The 22373-nt window shown below is 42.7% G+C and overlaps 1 protein-coding gene across 1 annotated transcript; it reads left to right on the top strand.

The window, feature by feature from the left end:
- Nucleotides 20534-21805, top strand: LOC102175036 (serine palmitoyltransferase small subunit A). The gene has a single exon (XM_005687710.3). It carries the CDS (start codon nt 20555-20557, stop codon nt 20759-20761), a length of 207 nt encoding a protein of 68 aa, XP_005687767.1. The 5' UTR covers nt 20534-20554; the 3' UTR covers nt 20762-21805.

A 22373-nucleotide genomic window follows, 5' to 3' on the forward strand; every position in this document is an offset into this window, starting at 1 on the left:
TGGAGGCCAAATGAAAAGGGAAAATACAGAAAAACTTGACCAGGGGGATATGCGGTTCCACACAGACAACATAGAAATGCTTTTCGTCTCCCTTTAACTGCTACTGGGGCTTCCCAGGTGGCACCGATGGTAAAGAATCTGCCTGCTGTGCAGGAGACCCCGGATTGGTCCCTGGGTTGGGAAATCCCCTGAAGAAGGGCATGGCAACCCATTCAGTATTCTTGCCTGAAAAATCCCACAGACAGGGGAACCTGGAGGGCTACAGTCCATGGGGTTGCAAAGGGTCGGGTACGACTGAGCAACTAACACTTTCACACTTCACCTCTGTTCGTTTTGAAGCCTGCTGTAACAAAATACCACGCACTGGGTGGTTTTCAGCAACAGAAATGTTTTCTCCCACAGTGTGGATGCTGGAAGTCCAAGGTCAAGGTGTCAGCAGAATTGGTTCCTCTAAAGGGTGTGCAGAAGCATGCGTCCCAGACATCTCTCCTGACTTGGGGTAGCCTCAGACATTTCTTGGGTTCTCTCTGTACCCATCTCCGTGTCCAGATTTCCCCTTTGGTACTGCCAACTACAAACTGGCACTTGCCAGCTAGCTCTACAAGGACTGAATCATGAGCAGCTGCAGACCTTCATCACCTCCTGAAGGGGATTCAGGGTGGAGATGAAGAATGAGATACTCTGTGCACTGGGGAAAACTGAACAAGTCCTCTGATAGGTATTTTCAGGAGAAGATTTTATGAGCCCAATTCTTGTATTTCTCCATACCTAGAAAAGCACTAAAATTATTGATGGTGACATCTGCTCCTCATGTGAGCAGCAAGCCTCTGCCAGAAAAATGTGCTTGACTGCACACACCCCCTTCCCTTCACTTCCCAATCATATATAACACTGACTTTCCCTCCTACCTCTTTGGAGCAGTTTCTCAGAGCTATCTGAAATGCTGTCTCCCAGGCTATAGTCCTCATTTTGCCCCAGATTAATCTTGACTCACAACTCTTGTGCATTTTTCTTCTTTTTTCAGATGACAATAAAGACACCAGTAATGTTGGATTAGGACTCACTTTAATGACCTCATCATAACTAATTACATCCTGAATGACCCTATTTCCACATAAGGGCACATTTTGAGGTGCTAGGGTTTAGGATGTCAGTATATGAATGTGGGAGGGTACAAAATTCAACCCATTACAGGTTCTGTTCCTTTCTTTATTTTCGGCTGTGCTGGGTCTTTGTCCCTGTGTGTGCTTTTCTCTCACTGTGACGACTTGGGGCTACCCTCTCGATGCGGGCCTCAGGCTTCTTATTGTGGCGGCTCCTCTTGTTGTGGAGTGTGGACTCTAGGATGCACAGGCTTCCAGTTATGGTGCGTGGGCTCAGTCGTTGCAGCTCCAAGGCTGTAGAGCATAGGCTCAATTGTTGTGGTGTGTGGACTTAGTTGCTTCTCAGCTTGTGGGATCTTCCCGGATCAGGGATTGAACCCGTGTCTCCTGCATGGGCAGGCAGATTCTTTACCACTGAGCCACCGGGGAATCCCCCTGTACAAGTTGTTAACCAAAAATATTTCCACTTCTGGCTTTTCTCTTAGTGCACACAGGAAGAAAACAGCAGCTGGTGATGGTTACTTAACCTAAATTGCTCCAAGTTCTTCAAAGTACATTGTTTTGTGAACAAGACTCACCCTGTTCTCAGGTCCTGTAGCTATAACAGTTTAGAAGGTTTTTTTTTCATAATGATCAAGAACAGCAACTAAAATTATTATTAAACTGTAGTGCGCTTAAGGATATAAATTTTGCGCCTTCTCTCTAGAAAGAGCTGTCAACAGCAAAACTTTTATTTCACCCATTTATTCCCAAGAGAGAACAAATATTTGTGCTACAACCAAGGGAATCCAAGAATAGCCAAGAGCCTGATAACAATCTCTGGGATACACAGGAGGCATGGGATACATTGACCCTGACATGGGCATTTCTCTGTTTATAGCTGTCCCTGGCAAAGGGTCTTATCACAGTATCAACACCTCTACTTTTACATTATTTTGCAGTGTACATACTAGAGAGCACTTTCAAATGTATGATAATATTTCCTCTTTCAGCACCCATGTTGAGATGGGTGGAAGAGGAATTATCTTTCTTGGCAGTTGAGGAAATAGGGTCTCATAAGAAATGAATTGTCAGAACTTCCCTCACGGTCCAGTGGCTAATACTCCTCGCTTCCAGTGCAGGGGGCCTGGAGTTCAATCTCTGGTTAGGGAGCTAGATCCCACATGTCACAACTAAGACCTGGCACAGCCAGATAAATAAATGTTAAAAAAAATAAATTGTCTAAAGTCATTTGGGCCATCAAAGGTAGAGACAAGCCTCACGTATTCTGAGTTGAGGTTCAGTCATCTTATTTTTTTTAATGAACTGTGAATTGTGTCCTTTGTGAAAAAGCTGGCTTAAAACTCCACATTCGAAACACTAAGATCAGGGCTTCCTTGGTGGTCTAGTGGTTAAGAATCCACCTTGCCATGCAAGGGGCACTGGTTCGATCCCTAGTCTGGGAAGATCCCACATGCTGCCAGGCAACCGAGTCCACGTGCCACAACTATTGAGCCTGCACTCTAGAGCCCACGAACTGCCACTGCTGAAGTCCGTGTGCCCTAGAGACCATGGTCCAAAGCAAGAGAAGTCGCGGCAATGAGCAGCCCGAGCACCGTAACTACAGAGCGGCCCCCACTTGCCAAAACTAGAGAGAGCCTGCGAGCAGCAACAAAGACCCAGCACAGCCAAGAAAAGAAAAAAGTCTAAGATCATGGCTCTGGTTCCATCACGTCATGGCAAATAAATGGGGACAAAATGGAAACAGTGAGAGACTTTATTTTCTTGGGCTCCAAAATCACTGTGGACAGTGACTGCAGTCTTCAAATTAAAAGATGCTTACTCCTTGGAAGAAAAGCTATGACCAACCTAGACAGCATATTAAAAAGCAGAGACATCACTTTGCCTTTGAAGGCATCTATAGTCAAGCTATGGTTTTTCTAGTAGTCATGTATGGATGTGAGAGTTGGACCATACAGAAAGCTGAGCACTGAAGAATTAATGCTTTTGAACTGTGGTGTTGGAGAAGATTCTTGAGAGTCCCTTGGACTGCAAGGAGATCAAGCCAGTCAATCCTAAAGGAAATCAACCCTGAATATTCGTTGGAAGGATTGATGCTGAAGGTGAAGCTCCAGTATTTTGGCCACCTGATGCGAAGAGCCGACTCATTAGAAAAGACCCTGTTACTGGGAAAGCTTGAAGGCAGGAGGAGAAGGGGGCGACAGAGGATGAGATGGTTGGATGGCACCTTCAACTCAATGGACATGAGTGTGAGATGGTTAAGGACAGGGAAGCCTGGCATGCTGCAGTCTGTGGGATCACAAAGAGTTGGACACAACTGAGTGACTGAACACCAACAAGATGTAGAAGAATGTATAGAACTTACATGTGCAAGTTAAAGAATAATGATGAAATGAATGTTCTATAGCCACCACTCGGGTTAAGTTCAGTCAGTTCAGTTGTTCAGTTGTGTCCGACTCTTTGTGACCCCATGAACTGCAGCACGCCAGGCCTCCCTGTCCATCACCAAATCCCGGAGTTCACTCAGATTCACATCCATCGAGTCTGTGATGCCATCCAGCCATCTCATCCTCTATCGTCCCCTTTCCTCCTGCCCCCAATCCCTCCCAGCATCAGTCTTTTCCAATAAGTCAACTTTTCGCATGAGGTGGCCAAAGTACTGGAGTTTCAGCTTTAGCATCATTCCTTCCAATGAATATTCAGGGTTGATTTCCTTTAGGATTGACTGGCTTGATCTCCTTGCTGTCCAAGGGACTCTCAAGAATCTTCTCCAACACCACAGTTCAAAAGCATCAATTCTTCAGTGCTCAGCTTTCTTCACAGTCCAACTCTCACATCCATACATGACTACTGGAAAAACCATAGCCTTGACTAAATAGACCTTTGTTGGCAAAGTAATGTCTCTGCTTTTCAATGTGCTATCTAGGTTGGTCATAACTTTCCTTCCAAGGAGTAAGCGTCTTTTAATTTCATGGCTGCAGTCACCATCTGCAGTGATTTTGGAGCCCAAAAAAGATAAAATCTGACACTGTTTCCACCATTTCCCCATCTATTTCCCATGAAGTGATGGGACCAGATGACATGATCTTCATTTTCTGAATGTGGAGCTTTAAGCCAACTTTTTCACTCTCCTCTTTCACTTTCATCAAGAGGCTTTTTAGTTCCTCTTCACTTTCTGCATAAGGGTGGTGTCATCTGCATATCTGAGGTTATTTATATTTCTCCCAGCAATCTTGATTCCAGCTTGTGCTTCTTCCAGCCCAGTGTTTCTCATGATGTACTCTGCATATAAGTTAAATAAGCAGGGTGACAATATACAGCCTTGAGGTACTTCTTTTCCTATTTGGAACCAGTCTGTTGTTCCATGTCCAGTTCTAACTGCTGCTTCCTGACCTGCATAGAGGTTTCTCAAGAGGCAGGTCAGGTGGTCTGGTATTCCCATCTCTTTCAGAATTTTCCACAGTTTATTGTGATGCACACAGTCAAAGGCTTTGGCATAGCCAATAAAGCAGAAATAGATGTTTTTCTGGAACATCTAACTCAGGTTAAGAGATGGAACATTTCTAGTCCCAGGCCTTAGACACCCCGCTGACCCCTCCCCACTGTCCTATTCGCTCTTCCCTGAGTACATTGCCCTCCTTCCCCCAGAAAGTAAGTCAAACCCTGGCTTTCATGTAATGATCTTGCTTTTCTTCAGAGTTTTATCATGCAAGTGTGTATCCCTAGTGACACATGGTTTGAAAACCTGAGTAGAGAGCACACCTGGCTGGGTAAGGAAGGGGGTGATACACCATAGACAGGGGAAGGCTCTGAGCTCCCACTGGCTATTTACTTTACATATGGTGATACGTGTGTTTCAGTGCTATTCCCACATATTATCCCACCTCACCTTCCCCATTGTGTCCGAAATGTCTGTGTCTCCTTTGCTGCCCTGCAAGGAGGATTGTCGTGTCTGACTCTGTGCGACCCCGTTGACGGCAGCCCACCAGGCTCCCCCATCCCTGGGATTCTCCAGGCAAGAATACTGGAGTGGGTTGCTATTTCCTTCTCCAAGTAGGATTGTCAGTGCTGTCTGTATAGATTCCATATCTGTGCAGTAATATACGATATTTGTCTTTCTCTTTCTGGCTTACTTCACTCTGTATAGTAGGTTGTAGGTTCATCTACCTCACTAGAACTGACTCAGTTGCATTCCTTTTTATAGCTGAGTAATATGTCATTCCATCTGTGTAGCACAGCTTCCTTATACATTCATCTGTCAATGGACATCTAAGTTGGTTCCATGCCCTAGTTATTGTAAAGTGTTCAGGCGACAGTTTTTAAAGGGAGCCCCTGCATTCTAGAAATGCGTATACTTCAGTTCTAGTTATTTTCTTGCATTATTTCATTGATGATTTCCTCCCCACTCATTTTCTTTACTCTCTCTTTCTGAAATTTACTTTATTTAAGGCTCAGCTTCTAGACTTGTCTTCTGATTTTCCCTGCTTTTCTTTTTTATTTTCTATGTTATTACCTTTCCAGGAGATTTCCTCAGTTTTATCTTCCACCACTTCTGATTTTTAAATTTGTGCTATTGTGTTTTTTAATTTTGAGAAGGCATTTTTTTTTGTTTCTTGAATATATACTTATTTGTTTAAAAATAGCACTCTGTCTTTATTTCATAGCTGCAAACCTTCTCTTCTGTCTCTGAGGGATTTAAAGCTATTTTAAAATTCTTTTTTTCTCTCTGAATAGTATCTAAGGGTCTCATAGTTAATAATTTTTAGAATAGGGATTCAAACTCGAGCAGTCTGTCATCAAGGCCTGATCTCTTGATTACTATCCTAAAAATACCTTCATTTTAATAAACACTGGATTCTGGTCAGACTAAGAAGGCAGATTAAACACAAACATCAAATATTTTCCCTTCAGCAATTCCACTAAAACTAAACAAAAAGATTTTTAAAAAGACCAACTCACAAGGACCCGGGAAGAGCATGTGATAACAACAACAAAATGTTAGAATCTGAAGTTTTGTGATAAATTAATGAGATAATTTATGTAAAAGGCTTAGCACACTGCCTGGCAACCAGCAAGTGTATCATAAATGTTAGATATTACTAATATGACATAATACTGCTTTTTAAAAAACACTCTCCCCCCAGAATATTCTAAATGTGTTGTGTGTGATTTAAGAGCCTCCTTGTACTTAACCAGGCTCTTATTTCCAAATGTGAGTGTTAAAGGAGGAAAAAATAACTTTATCATGCTATTGGCATAGTAATATACTTTTTTGGATTGAATTCATTTTTATTCTATGGGAAAATATCTGATGTATAATGTATAGAGGACAGTAATACATCATTGAAAACATGAATATATGTACTTTAATGGTGAACAGTATATTAGAACTTTACATATCTTATTTCAGCTGAGGCTCCATAGTCAATAGGACACTAATATGAAAAGGCACATGAATTATTCTGTGAAAGTATAATCTCTGTATCATGACAAAAGTAAATAAAATCAACAAATCTTTATTGAACATTGACAATATATAGTTTTTTAAGTGCAAGTTGCTGATTTGGGAGAGAATCTTGGGAAACTTCTTCAAGACACTTATTAGAAGAGATAGATATTTACTAGTTAATTATAAATGAACACAGATTTAAGTAATGATTTTAACAGAAGTACAAACAAAATGCTACTTAGGAGTTTGGTAAAAGGAATAATCAGTGCTGACAAAGGGGACTGATACAGTCCCAAGAAAACAATGCTGTCCCAAAGGGATTGATGAAGGATTCACTGAAAGGGGAGCATTGACCTTGATTTTGAGGTTGGACCAAGGTCCCCTCTGGTTGAAAGAAGTGCAGAGCACATCCCTGAAATAAGCACATGTCAGTCCCAGATCCTTTCACCATGTTGTCCAACCTCACCTCTTAAAACAGCCCAGACAGTGTCACACAATTTAAATGTTAAATATTCTTATGCAAGTTCATGGATTGATTTTCCTGAGTAGATAGTGATCTTGTTTGAAACAGATATCACATCATATGATTCTTCTGTAGTTTCCTCCCCAAACTAATCTCACAGTGCTGGTGCAGAGCTAATTCTCTATAAATACTGGTTGATCAATACAGGGACTTTTTTCTGCTTAGACAATATATTTAAAGATAGAAAAACTTGCAGGGCAGTAGGAAAGCAGTACCTGCAGAAAATATTAGGACGCTAGAATTCCAATCATTTCAAAAATATTTTTGAATGTATGTAGGTATAGGTTTACAGTTATAGGTATACCTTAGCTATAAACGTATACCTACATTTTTGGTGGATAGGTCTAGAGATTAATCACAACCACCCCCCCCCCCCCCCCCCCGCAAACTAGCTTAGGGTCTTAAAAAGGAATTTATTCATACTGACAGCCATTGTGATGTAGGAGATAGACAGGCTCCAGGTTAGACATTTACAACTGGCCTCCTGTTTACATTTCACAGGGCGCGAAGAAGTGGGCTTCAGGCTGGATACTTAACAACTGTTAGCATTTTCTGAGACATGAGTTAGGTGGTCTCCAGTAAAGGCATTTACAATCAGCCTCCTGTTTGCCCTCCGAAATGGAAGTACCAACAGAGATAGGGTAAATAGCCAGTATTTATCTCTTGTAAACACTGTAAGGTAATAGTCATGGGAAAGACAAAGAGGGGCAAAACTTTGTTTGAGTAAAGGATTAAGGGATCTCTACTCCCTGCCTCTTTTAGGACAAGGGAGACACTACACACGCGCAGAAAGGCTCTTTGTGGGTCAAAATCAGGCCATAATGAGTCTTGTACCTCCCAGAAGCCTTCACTTCAAGATCCATCTTGGCTGAGGGGAGCATGCACACCCAGGGGAGTGTCCCAGTGTAGGTTAGGTGTGGAAAAAGGAACCAGAGTGTTGGCTGAACGTAGGCAAAGACCCAGAAGAACTGACCTATGCAAATGGCTTAACTGCCTCTGTACTATGCTCCTCCTCACTAAGGGGGCACCCCAGCCTTTCTCTCCAGGTCTGAATCTCTGCCTTTCTTCTGTCTTGATTAAACAAACCATTTCTCTCTGTGCTCTCCCACTTGTTGTGTTGTGTCTCTAGTGATAAACTTTGTACCTGCATTTACGGTTTCTGCTTCTGGGATAGATGCATTTTTCACTGGGGGCAAAGATCCAGAGAAAAGTAGCTTCTAGCCTCTAACCTCTGCTGGTCTGGTGGCTAAAATTCCTGGATCCCATCCAGGCTGCCCACGTTCAGTTCCTGAGTAGGGAATTAAGATCTCAATTCACATCACTGCTCACTGCTGCCTTGCTGAGAACAATTGCAGAAAAAACAAAACAAAACACAAAACCCACACACATTAAAAAGTGCTTTTACCCTGCTGAAAGTGCTCTTGCTAAAATATTTAGAGCTTAGTCGTTCTAGGAAAGAACACTGGTAGAGCTAGGCTGGAAGATTCCCTCGGGGAGGGCATGGCAACCCACTCCAGTGTTCTTGCCTGGAGGATCCCATGGACAGAGGAGCCTGGCAGGCTACAGTCCATAGTGCCACACAGAGTTGGACACGACTGAAGCAACTTGGCACATGAGCACTCAGAGCTAGGTCATGTTGGACTTGGTTCTAGGATTCCAAAGACAGAAGGACATAATATTTGTTGCTGCTTGAGTGACATGCCTTTCAGAAGTCTTTTGTGCAACTGACTGGGCTCTTAGAATCATTGAAGCCATCTTTGGACTGCCACAGGATCTTCTTGCCCTCAGAATTGAGCTTCTCTTTTGAGAAATGGAGTATTTCCTGCCATATCAATAAACAAGGATGTCACAGCCACCAGCCATTCTGGCCCTCCAAATGTGAATTTCTGAGAAGCCTGGCGTGCTGCAGTCCATGGGGTCACAAAGAGTTGGACATGACTGAGCGACTGAACTGAACTGAACTGAAGGGCATCCAGGAAAAACAACGCCTGCTATCTGGCAGCCATCAAGCATAACCTCTCTGACAGTGAGCACCGAGGAGCTGGGGGGTGGGGGAATCTGAAAAAATGCAGGATTCTGGCCCCAGATAATTGAGATGCATGTGAAAGGAAAAGTTTCAAAAAGCACAGAACTTTTATCCACCCATACACAGAAAAGCCCTCAATTCCTTAACTCAAGATATCTGCTTTTCCTTAATTAACAATAATAGTTTGATATTCAGACTACCTGCTCCTTTTTGCAAACTTCTATGTAACCCGTCTCCTCCCCCGCCCTCCCCACCTCCTCGGAACACTTCTCTCAGTGTCACTTGAGATACTGCCTTCCGGGCTTGAAGTCATAAAAATTCCCATCAAATCAAACCTAACTCTCAATTTTTAGGCTGTGACTGTTTTTCAAGTCAACAGTCTAATAGAACAAACTTTCTATTTATTAATTTTCTGCTTTAGAGTTCTGAGTTTGGATCCACTGATTAAGCCATTTTACAATATCTGAAGGATGCTATTTGTCACGACTTCCACTGATCACCATTCTGTGCAGTGCAGGCAGTTTTCTTATGCTATGAACTTATTCTATCAAATCCGTCACACACAGAGTTCTCATTTCTGCAAGATTTCAGTGTGGATGAGAAGATCCTCAAAGATGCACTTCTATACTTGAAAAAATGTTGAAGAAACTGGCATGGGTCTGAAAGCCCTTGGAGGAAAACAGATTTCAGGGTGATAATGTGAGACCTCATAAAGTATAAATCCTGGCAGACCAATTCCATTTTTTCAAGGACATCATGGGAAGCCAAATCAATAGAGAGGAAGCCAAGGATGTAATCTGCTATGACTTTACAAAGATCTTAGGTCTGTGCTTACTAGAACACTCATCAAGAGATGGAAAATAAGCTGCTTCAGGGTCACACAAGGTTGGGCAGAGCCAAGATGAAGAGACAGCTCCTTTACTGGGATCTGGCTTTATTTCTGCCTGATGCTGACTTCACCTCCATGACAGTGTGGGAGGTGAAGGAAATGGATTGAAACACATGTGTTGGGCTGTGATGCCCAGGGTATCTTATTCCCATAGGGAATAGGAGGGAAATAGGATATTATGATAATATCTAGTGTTTGTGAAGTACCCTCGAAATTTGCAAAGCATATTTCATGACAAATTGCTGTAGGAGTGTGTGTGTGTGTGTGTGTGTGTGTGTGTGTGTGTGTGTGTGTGTGTCAGTGTGTATGTGGTGGGGTTGGTGGCAGTGTAAGAGAGAGAGGCAGGGAGACCAGAAGCAGAAGAAGACCAGAATTCCCTTTGAATGAATTACCTTTCAATATTATAACTTGAATGGGCAAGTTTTCTGTGTCCAGAAATGCCCTGTGTTCAGAGTACTGGATTAAGCAGGGAAGTTCAAGCATTATCCTTGTCTGAAGGATAGGAACTGAAATTTCTTGTAGGGAATTTTTTTTCCTGCATAGAGGTTTTGCTTGCACCGGATTCAGCTGAAATGAACTGAAAAACTTAACTGTTGCTATTCATGTAGATGCTCCAACCAAGAGCATCCACGTTGTCCAGGTGTTAGCCTCCGTGGTACTTGTAACTTTGTGTGTGTGTTGGTTACCTATTTCGGATGATAAGCCCGTTAAAGATAAGGGCAACATTTTTTCCTCCTGATTTTGTGTTCCCAGTGGTTACCACTGTGGTATCTAATGTAGGCTTTGGGGAGGGAAGACAAAAGTCAGGTAGAGGAGGAAGGTGGTGAATTCAAGAACCTAATGTGGGCAGCTGGTTCCAGATAGATGGGGTGGAAGAGGCGAAAATCAGAGAAGATGGGAATCGGGCATTGGCAATAAAGCAGGAAAATTCTACAGGTATGAGAGCAATGAGAGTGAGACCCCAATCTCCCCAAACCATTCAGAGATCAGGCGTGGGAGGGATCAATAAAGAGGCCAAGCCAGGAAGTCAGGATTTAACAGGTCCTTGTTTCTGCCAAGTACCTTGGACACGTTCTGGGGGCCTCCTGGCCAAGAAGAGAGTCACTGGGAATTTGGTATTTGGTAATCCCAAGTGGTCCAACACCATCTCTAAAATTATCATCTGTCTCCCTTTCCCTGGCTTCCTTATCTCTTGTAAAATTCTCGTAAAAACAAAATTGAGTGATGTGAGTAGTCAGGGCTGCATTCTTTTGTGTTGGTCTTACTTCCTCTAAAATCGTGACGTTTCTTCTTTTATGTTCTTCATAGTTCTTATGGTGTCTTACAGCTAGCGAGTTCTTCAGAGAAGCTCTCTGTGTCTGCGAGGGGACTGCTGTGGAGACCATCCTAATCCCTGGTTCTTTTCAGGTCAAGTAGCATCTCTAGGGCAACTGCATTTGGATGTCATCCCCTAAAGTGCATTTTCATTTCCCTTTCTTCCCCAAAGTTGCCCTGTTGTTTGGAGCTGGGGGCTCCTTTCCTAGCAGAAACGAGTTCCAGCGATGTTGGTAAGCTTCATCCTGGGAATTGGGTCTAAAATAGATGTTGGGCAAAGGATGCTGAAGTAACTCTCAGGGCCAGAAGGTGAAGTCAAGCTGAAAGTGAAAGGGTGGAGGAAGAAGAAACTGAGCAAAGAAATGCAAAAAGTTGTGTAACCCAGAGGGTCCGTGGAAAGTGTTCTAGACTGTTCCAGAGATGTGGTCACCATGCCTATGGCTAGCTTTCCATCTGTTCACATTTGAGTATAAGTGTATGTATCTAAGGAGGTCAGAGCAGGGATGAAGCATCCATTTCTCAGGAGGAGACTGGGAGAGAGAGAGAGAGAGAGAGAGAGAGAGAGAGAGAGAGAGAGAGAGAGAGTTCCCTTTGACAGATGCTGCCCAACATGCAGACAGAGAATGGTTCCCAACTAAGCCCCTTCTGTTCTTGGGAGAGAAGAAACTAGCATGACTTTGCAAAATCTCAGCTTCTATTTTGATTCCTGCCCAAAGGTAGCCATCTGACCTGTTTGTACAGAGGAAAATGAGTATTTCGGAACAGGAAGCATCGTCGTATGCACCGAGGGGAGTGATGGAACCCTGAAGTGCTTGACGCAATGCAGTGTGTTGTTTTCAGGAAGAATTCAATTTGCTGTGTATTGATGTCACAACCAAATATATGCCTGTCGCTGAGGACTCTCTGACTTTTTGTCCATGAAGATGGAGAGAATGCTCTGGAAGAGAAGGGAAGAGCTTTGTACTGACATTGCCTAGCAACCAAAACTTCATTCCTCCCCACCTCAATTTGTTGTTTTAAAAAATTCTACATCGTGTTGAATTAATCTGGGTCTGAGACATAGGATTCCTGTTTGTGTTTAATGGCTGCTATACACACACGAAAAGGTGGAAACACTTCTTTCGGGGCATTTAATTTATTTGCTGGGCTACAGGGTCTAGGGGCAGTTGTCATCAACTTGGAAAATATGTGCAAATTGGCCATAAAGGAACCATTGTGGATAATCTTGGTTATCTGTACCCCCAGATACATCTTCTCTGGTCCCACATGAAGGCTGAGCACCGAGGCTTCTGTCCTTCTGGACCGCACCTTCTCTGGTTCTGGACTTTGATCCGTGGGTGCCACGTCTGTACTGGCCCATCCGTAGTCCATCTGTTTCCAGCTGACTGGGCCATTTTCTGAATGACTTGGTGTGGTGATGCCCACACTGATGCTCCTGTGATAATAGAGTATGGTCCTGAACTGACAATTCAGAAGACTTCCAGTCTTAGCTCTGCTCTTCACTTGCTGACCAGACTTGAGCGAGTTGCTTGGTACCTCAGTGAAGCTGGATAAACAAGCTGCAGGAACAAATAAGTCCCTGTGACTTTACATCACAAAAGTTGGTTTTTTGCTTATGCGAAGTCTGATGAGCACTGGGCAACTCTCTAGGGCAGTATTTTTTCAGGGATAACTCAGAGATGCAGCCGGCTTTTTATTTGGAGGCTCTACCATTAATATGGGGGCCACCAAGTGGGAAAAGAGATGCAGGGGGCATATTAGCTCTTCACTAATTTAGCCAGAAAGTGTGGTCATGTGTGGATGTGAGAGTTGGGCTATAAAGAAAGCTGAGCGCCGAAGAATTGATGCTTTTGAACTGTGGTGTTGGAGAAGACTCTGGAGAGTCCCTTGGACCTCAAGGAGAACCAGCCAGTCCATCCTAAAGGAAATCAGTCCTGAATATTCATTGGAAGGACTGATACTGAAGCTGAAGCTCCAATACTTTGGCCACCTGATGCGAAGAGCTGACTCATTGGAAAAGACCCTGATGCTGGGAAAGATTAAAGGCAGGAGGAGAAGGGGACGGCAGAGGATGAGATGGTTGGATGGCATCACTGACTCGATGGTCATGTGTTTTAGCAAGCTCCAGGAGTTGGTAATGGACAGGGAGGCCTGGCGTGCTGCAGTCCATGGGGTCTCAAAGAGTCAGATACGACTGAGTGACTGAACTGACATGTCACTTCTGCTCATGGTTTGTGGGCCAGAACTGAGGACATGGCCGTAGCGTAGCTTCAGGAGACACAGGGGAAATAGAAAAGAACTTCTGAAATATTTGGTGAGCAGAAACTCTCTTCCACTCTTGGCCCCTTTGAGCTACCTCATCTACAAAATGATAGGATTGAACTGGATAATTCTTCAGGGCCCTTTTATAACTGTAAATATCTAAGAGGCTATGACTTCAGACCACATGGCCATGATTTCAGATTAAGTATTCAAACTTGTCCTTGAAGTATAGTTCAACTTTTAAAGGAAGTAGATTAGCATTATCTCCACTCACTCAATTTATTGTCCTAAATTGAATAGTCTCACTCCTTTTACTAGAAAAACAATTCCTTATTGTTAGAGAGAAAAATAGACAAATTAGAAAGAAGTATTTCTCTGAGCTAAACTTCTTTCAAAACAAATTCTTCAGTTGGAAGAATTTAAGAAAATTGTTATCATTTATTGTCCCAACTACTTCTCACGCAGATGATGAAAAAGATCTACCGTATGTACAAACAACTCATTTTTCACCAAGAAAAACATTTATTTGACTTCCTATATTAAAGGGTTAGAAAGTTATTTCTAAATTAGTGCTGAATTCTCAGGAAGTAAGCAATTTTAAATGAAGGACAGATACAAGAGAAGGAAAATTCAAGCTTGCTTCTTTTTTTTTTCCAAGATACACCCATGAAAATGTACAAATAAAGACTTGAAATTCCACCCTCGTTCTCTGATAAGTGAGATTTCTGGCAGCTTGGTAAAGGACTGTGAGCATCTATTCTTTGATGACAGGCAATCACCTGCCTTGGTATGAAAGTGAAAAGTGAAAGTGAAAGTCACTCAGCTGTGTCCGACTCTTTGCGACCCCGTGGACTGTACAGTCCATAGAATTCTCCGGGCCAGAATACTGGAGTGGGTAGCCTTTCCCTTCTCCAGGGCATCTTCTCAGCCCAGGGATCAAACCCAGGTCTCCCACATTGCAGGCAGATTCTTTACTAGCTTAGCCACAAGGGAAGTGGCCAGTCATATCAGTCTAATATATGAGCCAATATGCTTTAGGTCATTCAGATCTATGCAACATCTGTAGTCTCTTTTTGTTCTATGGGGAGACAGAAACATTTCTGAAATTCCTCTTTTGGAGAATCATTTATTTAATGAGGACAACCAAACCAATTAACTTCTAGACCTGTTCTTTCATTTTGGATGTTTAGCAGAGTTGGTTTTGATTAAACATATTATCTGTAGTTTTGAAAATTCCACAAATTCCCTGTTACTCTGGAATAGGGCGTTTCTCATTGTTGGTTCCCGTGACTGGTGGTTTTAAAACATTCTTCAGTTGCTCAGTCGTCTCTGACTCTTCACAGTTTTAAATCATGGATGAAAGTTATTTGACTCTCTTCCTCTTAAGAGGCAGGGTGTGTGCCTTCCTCTCTTGAATCTGGGCTGACTATTGTTGCTTCGGTCAATAGACTATGGCAAAATGATGGAGTGCGCTTCTGAAGTTTGATCATGAAAGGCCATGCTGTTTGCCCTTGCTCATGGGAATACATGGTCTTGGAGCCCTGAGCTCCCCTGTAAGAAGTCTATCAGGTCAGAGGCCACCATGCTGTAAGGGCACCCAGGCCACATGGAAAGGCCATGTACAGAGCATCTGACCAGCTATCCCAGTTTAGTTCAGTCTTTGAATCATATCCGGGGGGCTTCCTTGGTGGCTTAGATGGTAAAGAATATGCCTGCAATGCAGGAGTCCTGGGTTTGATCCCTGGATCAGGAAGATCCTCTGGAGAAGGGAATGGGTATCCACTCTAGTATTCTTGCCTGGAGAATCCCATGGACAGAGGAGCCTGATGGGCTACAGTCCATGGCACTGCAAAGAGTTGGACACAACTGAGCAACTAACATGTCAGCCCAGATACTGGACACGTGAATGAAGAAGCCTTCAAATCTGGCATGCCTGGTCTTTCAAACCTTCCACATAGAGGCTCCACACTTCGTGCGGCGGGTGCAAACATCCCCAATTTGCCCTGTCTGAATTCCCGCCCCGCAGAATCTATGGGTATAATCAAACAGTAGTTGCCAGTTCAATTGCCATCCCCTCTGGCATAGAATTTGGAGTATGCATTATCATGCTTTTTGTCCATTTATAAATGGAAAATCTTAACATATTTAGCAGCAAAATTCATACATTTAAGTGGGCATTTCCCTCAACAAGGCCACATTCAAAAATAATGTCATTTGACTTGATGTCTGGCTCCTCTGCTACATGAAATTCTCATACTTGGAGGCATGGGTTGGATCTTTTCATCTCTGTATGCCCAGAGTCTGGTACTTATGAAGCATTTAGCACATGTTAATTGAACGGGAAAAGACAGATATTGACGCCAACATTGACTGATGCCGTAAGGTGCTAACAGATTTTAATATTAACCAGAATGCCCAAGCATTTGAATTATGAGTTTCAAGAATCTCTTCCAGTCATTTGATACCAGGGGGTTGGCAAACCATGGCCCCTGGGCTTGCATCCACCCCAGTGCCTATTTTTATAAACAAAGTCTTATTAGAACACAGCCATGCCCATTCACGTAAGTATTGCCCATAACTGTTTTTGTGCTAGAGTGGCAGAGTTAAGAAGCTGTGACAGAGACCAGACAGCCTACAAAGCCCGAAATATATAGTATCGGGCCCTTTTTTGAAAAACCTTGCCAGACCCTGAGTTAGACACCCTGCATGTTAACCCTGTAGCTTGTAGAAGCACAGAGAGTTAGTGCAGATTCCGGCAGTGGTTCTCAAACTTGAGTGAGTGTGGGAATCACCTGGAAGGCTTTTGAAAGCACCGAGTGCCTGGTCTTGCCCCTCCATTGTCTGATTCTGTAGGTCCAGGGTTGGATCTGAAGAATTGCATCTAAATGAGTTCCCAGGTGGCGTTGAAGCTGCTTGTCTGGGACCATACTTATAGGAGTCATGTGTGTGTGCATGTTAGGTCGCTTCAGTCATGTCCAGCTCTTTGCGACCCCATAGACTGTAGCTTGCCAGGGTTCTCTGTCCATGGGATTCTCCAGCAAGAATACTGGAGTGAGTTGCCATGCCCTCCTCCAGGGCATGGCAGGAGGGTTCACCCCCTCCATCTTTGAACCCATGTCTCTTACGTCTCCTGCAATGGCGGTGTGTTCTTTATCGCTAGTGCCACTTGGGATGCCCACTGGAGTCACAGAAATCTGAATAGAGACACTGAAAGCTCCTTTCTTGGCTCTGCTGTGACTCTCTTGCTGGAAGATCGTGAACAAGGATCTCATTTCCTCACCTTTAAAGTTAAGAAGGACATGACAATCCACTCCAGGATTCTTACCTGGAGAATACCAGGGACAGAGGAGCCTGGCAGGCTGCAGTTTACGGGGTCACACAGAGTCGGACATGACTGAGCAACTAACACCGCACAAAGTTAAGAAACTGACCTGAAGCCGATTTCCCAGCTGGTGTCTCGGGACACTGACAGTGTCCCGCAGCCCTGAGGGAGGCTGGGTGGGTCACAGAGCCAGTAACCTCCTGCCCTGAGCATCAGTATCCTCCTGCCCTGAGCATCTGTCTTCACTTATTTCAGAAAGCTTTACCAATACCATCGTTTTCTATGTGTGCTATAACACATAAAAAAATTGGGAAACGTTGGATCAGAGGAATTTTAAGGTCTTTTTGGCTCTGAAATAGTATGGGTTTTTAGGTTTTGATTGATGACTACCTCCATCTGAAATAGATATTGATCATTGTCCTCTGAATGTGGCAGTTAGCCCACGCCATGCATATACAGTGCTTGCCTTTCTTTTTTTGAATCAGATTCTGTAGATACTGTCTTACTCACTCACATTTTCCTCATACTGAGATCAGGTGTCTGATAGCCTCTTTTGAAGCACGTGAGTTTGATGTTTGTTCAGCCCTTACTTGGCGCTTCCTTGGTGCTGGGGCCTGCCTGGGGTTTATGCCTTCTGCTCTTTAATAACCTCATCTATATTCTCCAACAGTGATGGGGCTAGAAAGCGAGGCTGTGTTATTTTTCCATCTCCTCTTCCTCCTCTATGCTCCAACAGAGAGAAAAATCAGAGAGAGCTGTCAAGAGACAGGAAATCGTTTCCTCCCATCTTAAGAGTTCTCTCTGGCATGTCATAACTTAGTAAATATTGATGGAATGAATGAATAAACAGATGGTATAGTGTGGTATATACAGAACAATAAATGATCAAGCACCAATACTGACTACTGTCTACAATGCAGGCTCTCTGTGTGTGTGTATGTGAATAGGTATATATGTATGGATATATACCATGCATATACAGATATATATATACATACCTATTCACACACACATATTTTGTTAAAGTCACTATTGTGCTGAATCTACTTCACAGTCATTTCCCTGTGTTTTAGCATGTACTGAATACCTACTAAGGTCAAGTTTATGTACGATGTCATATACAGGAAGGTTAGACACAGCTCGTATTTTCAGGGAGCTTACACTTTTGCTCTATAATTATTCTTGGGAAAACTAGCTGAGAGAGGAGGTGGGTGAAAACTCTTTACTGAGAAACCGTCTTTTGTGGTAGAACGGGGTTATGGTCTTTCTGTCTAGAGCCCCCAGATGATATGAAAATGGAACCAATTTGTTACATGGTGAGTGTGAGTCATCGCCGAGTGAAGTGGGCTCTGTGAATTCCAGAGGCCGCACAGCTAGAAGAGAATTGCTGAGAGCAGAAAGCCAAGGCTTGGAGAAAGCCAAGGCTTGCAGAAAGCCTGCTCCAGGAGACGCTGAACAATCAAAGGTACACTGTGTACCTTTCTGGGCTGAAAAGCTCTTTGGTTTTGTTGTTTATGTGGGTTTAAAAGGCCGTTTTAAACTTGTGGCATTACAGCTTCACTCTCATAGGGATTTGCACATTTGTTATCTGGGACTAAGTATCTGATTTGCCACTCAGTGATTTTTTTTTTTTTTGAGATGGTTATATGGCCTGATAAAGTATTGTTTATTTCTTTATTTCAATATTCACTTCAATTTTCAAACACTTTGTTTTACTGAGGTAACATTGACTTATAGCATTATGTAAGTTTCATGTTACAACGTTCTATTTCTACTACCGTACACCCTACAGTGTGGTGGTGGTGGCGGTTCAGTTCTTAAGTTGTGTCCAACTCTTGCGACCCCATGGACTGTAGCCTGCCAGGCTCCTCTGTCCATGGGATTTTCCAAGCAAGAATATTAGAGTGGTTTGCCATTTCCTACTCCAGGGGATCTTTCCAACCCAGGGATTGAACCCGCGTCTCCTGCATTGGCAGGAGGATTCTTTACCACTGAGCCACCTAGTGCACTACAGGTTTCCAAAGTCTCACACACGTGATTTCATTTAATCCCATAATAACCCCTTTTTAAAGTCCCTTATCCCTATGTAGCCTCTCCCTCTTTCCTTCCCCCAACTGGCAACCTTTCATTTGCTCTCTGTATCTGTGAGTCTGCTTCTTTTTTCATTTTATTCACTAGTTTGCTGTCAAACAGTTTTTGTCTGACTAATTTCATGTGGCACAAGTCTATCCATGTTGCTGCAGATGGCAAAATACCACTCTTTTCTATGGCTGAGTAGTATTCCATTGTATATACATTCCACACTTTCTTTATCCATTCATCTGTTGATGGACACTTAGGTTGCTTCCATGCCTTGGCAATTGTAAAAAATTCTGCTCTGAACATTGAGGTGCATCTGTCTTTTAGAATTGGTGTTTTTGCTCTATTTGCAGTTGCTCGCCTTGTTGAGATGTAATGGCGAGTCTTCCTAAAGCTTTGTTAAACATAACACATGCACACAATTGGTTTTTAGGTGTGGTGGTTTTGTCAAAAACTAGCTAAATGCTGCATTCCATGACTGGTTCTTTGTGGTACAGAAGAGAGAGAGCATGGACAGGGGTCAAGAATTTCCAAAGTGGAATGAATTCACAGGTGAGGGCATCTCAGACCAGAGGTAGATCTGGAGACTCTGAACCCCTCTGACATCTGCTAAAACCTTGGCATTACACTTTGACCAGGAACAAGGGTTCATGGCAGTTTTTTCCAAATATTGGGCAGGAAATGGTGGTTAGCACAGCCAACACTCAGGTTTCAACTAGAGATAACAGAATTTGCAGCGCTCTACCTTCTTTGCTATGCTGGTGTCTGATGTAACATTTACTCAGTGATATCGTATAGGATGAAATAAATGCCTTGACACAAAACTTAGATGCTCTGAAGCTGAGATACCAAATTGATCTGGAACACATGATTTGGGGGGGACGATTTTTCGCTTTTTTCTGCTCACACACATTTTTGGAATGATGTGAGATCTAAATAAATAAATGAACAAACAAATAAGAACAGTTACAAATTAGCTTCTTTTGAGACATTTACTTTGGCAGCCTCAGTTAATTGAGTGGCTGATGATGTGAATCCTCTGATCCTTGGCCAACACACCCTGATTTTTGTCACACTTGATTTATGGTGCTTTTAGATTAGTAAATATCTTTCACATTGGAAATTGCTGTGTTTGGCAATGTGCTACTTAAGTATAAATTAGGAATTTGTTCCTATAAACTCGATCAAATGTCAAGAGAAGTTCCATAATTTGTCTTCTGAAAAGCAACACAAAATGTTTTTCTCCAGAGGTGTAAGGTGAAATCTTTCAACGGAACATTTATTGAGGACCTACTTTGGGGAAAGAACTGGTCCAGGGGGTGAGGGAGGAACAGACGCCTTAATTCTATTCATGAGGTGGTAATTCAGAAACATACCCCCCAAATGATAATCAGTAACACAGCAGGTGTTGAGTCAGATGAATAGTAGAAGCATTAAATACTCATGTGTCTCAAGGGAGGTGAACACAAAGGGGTCAGAGATACCTTTTAAGAGGTTTTAATTATGGGACTTCCCTGGGGTAGCCAGTGATTAAGAATCTGCCTGGAGACTGACGTTTGGCTGCAACGCGGGAGGCGCGTGGTGGGGATGGCGCTGGCGCAGGCCTGGAAGCAGATGTCCTGGTTCTACTACCAGTACCTGCTGGTCACGGCGCTCTACATGCTGGAGCCCTGGGAGCGGACTGTGTTCAATTCCATGCTGGTTTCCATCGTGGGGATGGCACTGTACACAGGATACGTCTTCATGCCTCAGCACATCATGGCGATACTGCACTACTTTGAAATTGTACAGTGACCAACATGTGACCAAGTCAAGAAGCTCCTTAGGGAAGACCCATCGCCTGAATTTGGAAAGAGACTTCATCAGATGTCATAAGAAATTCTCCTAGATGTCAACATAACCAACCCTATGAATATAAGGACTAAAATTCATGAGTAGAACAGGAAAGCGATCCTGACTCATGTGTTGTGTTCTTTATTTTTAATTTTAAAAGAGGCTCTTGTATAGTAATTTTTGTCTATTTTAACATTGTAGTCATTTGTACTTTGATATCAGTATTTTCTTAACCTTTGTGACTGTTTCAATATTACCCAGTGAAAGCTTTTCTTAATGTAACTTTGAGTACATTTTAATTGCCTTCTATTTCTAAAACCTAAAGTCATTAGTTGGGCTTTACTGTTCTTGCTATTGTATGGCATACATATCTGCCTGGAAATATTTATACTCTCGACCAAAGTTTTGTAAGAAAAAAATTCAAGATTTGGGGTAAGGGGGCCGGGGAGGGAGGACATTTTATTGAGAACTATTTACAAAAGACTTATCTGTAAGTTTGAACTCAGGAGTACAGTTTTAGTTATCTGGACTCTTATCAGCTTTTGCTTTAAAACTATAAAGTGTTTCTTAATGAAAAAGGAAGATCTCGCTAAAGTTAAAATAAGGAACATTTCACCTTTTAAATATTTAATTCATGTGTGAACTTATTTCCAGAAAACTTTGATGATGGTTCTTGTGACAAATGGTGGTTAAGCAGCGTTATTATGGAAGGCTTATATACCATAGAGTTTTTAACAGAAGGTAATGAGCTTCTTCTGAGGGCAACTAGTAGCACTGTACTTCCTTAAAGTAATGGGTGCTGCAAATGCATTTGCACATTGCAATATGATGAGATGAATTGTTAAAAACTATAACAAAAAGAAATGTAAACTTGGTTAAAATCTGCTCACTCTTTGTATTGTTTTTTTTTTAAAAAAAGATTTTTATTCCGTAAATGTAAGATGACTACCTAATTTTTTGATGTAAACTCATTAAATTCGAAGAGAGAGAGAAAAAAAAAAAAAAGAATCTGCCTGCTACTGCAGGGGACACAGGTTCCAGCCCTGGTCTGGGAAGATCCCACATGCTGTGGAGCAGCTAAGCCCGTGGCCACAGCTACTGAGCCCAAGGGGCCTAAAGCCTGTGCGCCACAGCAAGGGAAGCCACCACCACAAGCAGCCCGCACAACGTGACAAAGAGTGGCTCCTGTTCACCACTCCTAGAGAAGGCTCGTGGGTAGCAATGAAGACCCAGTGCAGACAAATATAAATAAATAAAATTTTAAAGAGATTTGAACTATGAACTGCGTTATGAAATTGCTTTTATTTACAGAAGCCTTATTGGGTTAGGATGGCATCAATCAACTATATATATATATTTAAAGTATAAAATTTCATCTATTTTGGCATATGTATACAGACATGAAACCATCATCAAAGTCAAGATAATAAATGTATTCATCTTCTCCAAGAGTTCCCTTGTACTCTTTTGGAGTTCCTCCCACTTACACCTTCCTACCTCCAGACAGTCACTTTCTGTCACTGGGATTTGCATTGCTAAAAATTTGTGCCTTACCCTCTTTTAGGGCTTCCCT

The sequence above is a fragment of the Capra hircus genome, chromosome 12 (genome assembly GCF_001704415.2).
Source record: "Capra hircus breed San Clemente chromosome 12, ASM170441v1, whole genome shotgun sequence".
Lineage (NCBI taxonomy): Eukaryota > Metazoa > Chordata > Mammalia > Artiodactyla > Bovidae > Capra > Capra hircus.

Excerpts from the sequence above, each read along its gene's own strand:
- LOC102175036 (XM_005687710.3), top strand. The coding sequence starts at position 20,555 with ATGGCGCTGGCGCAGGCCTGGAAGCAGATGTCCTGGTTCTACTACCAG.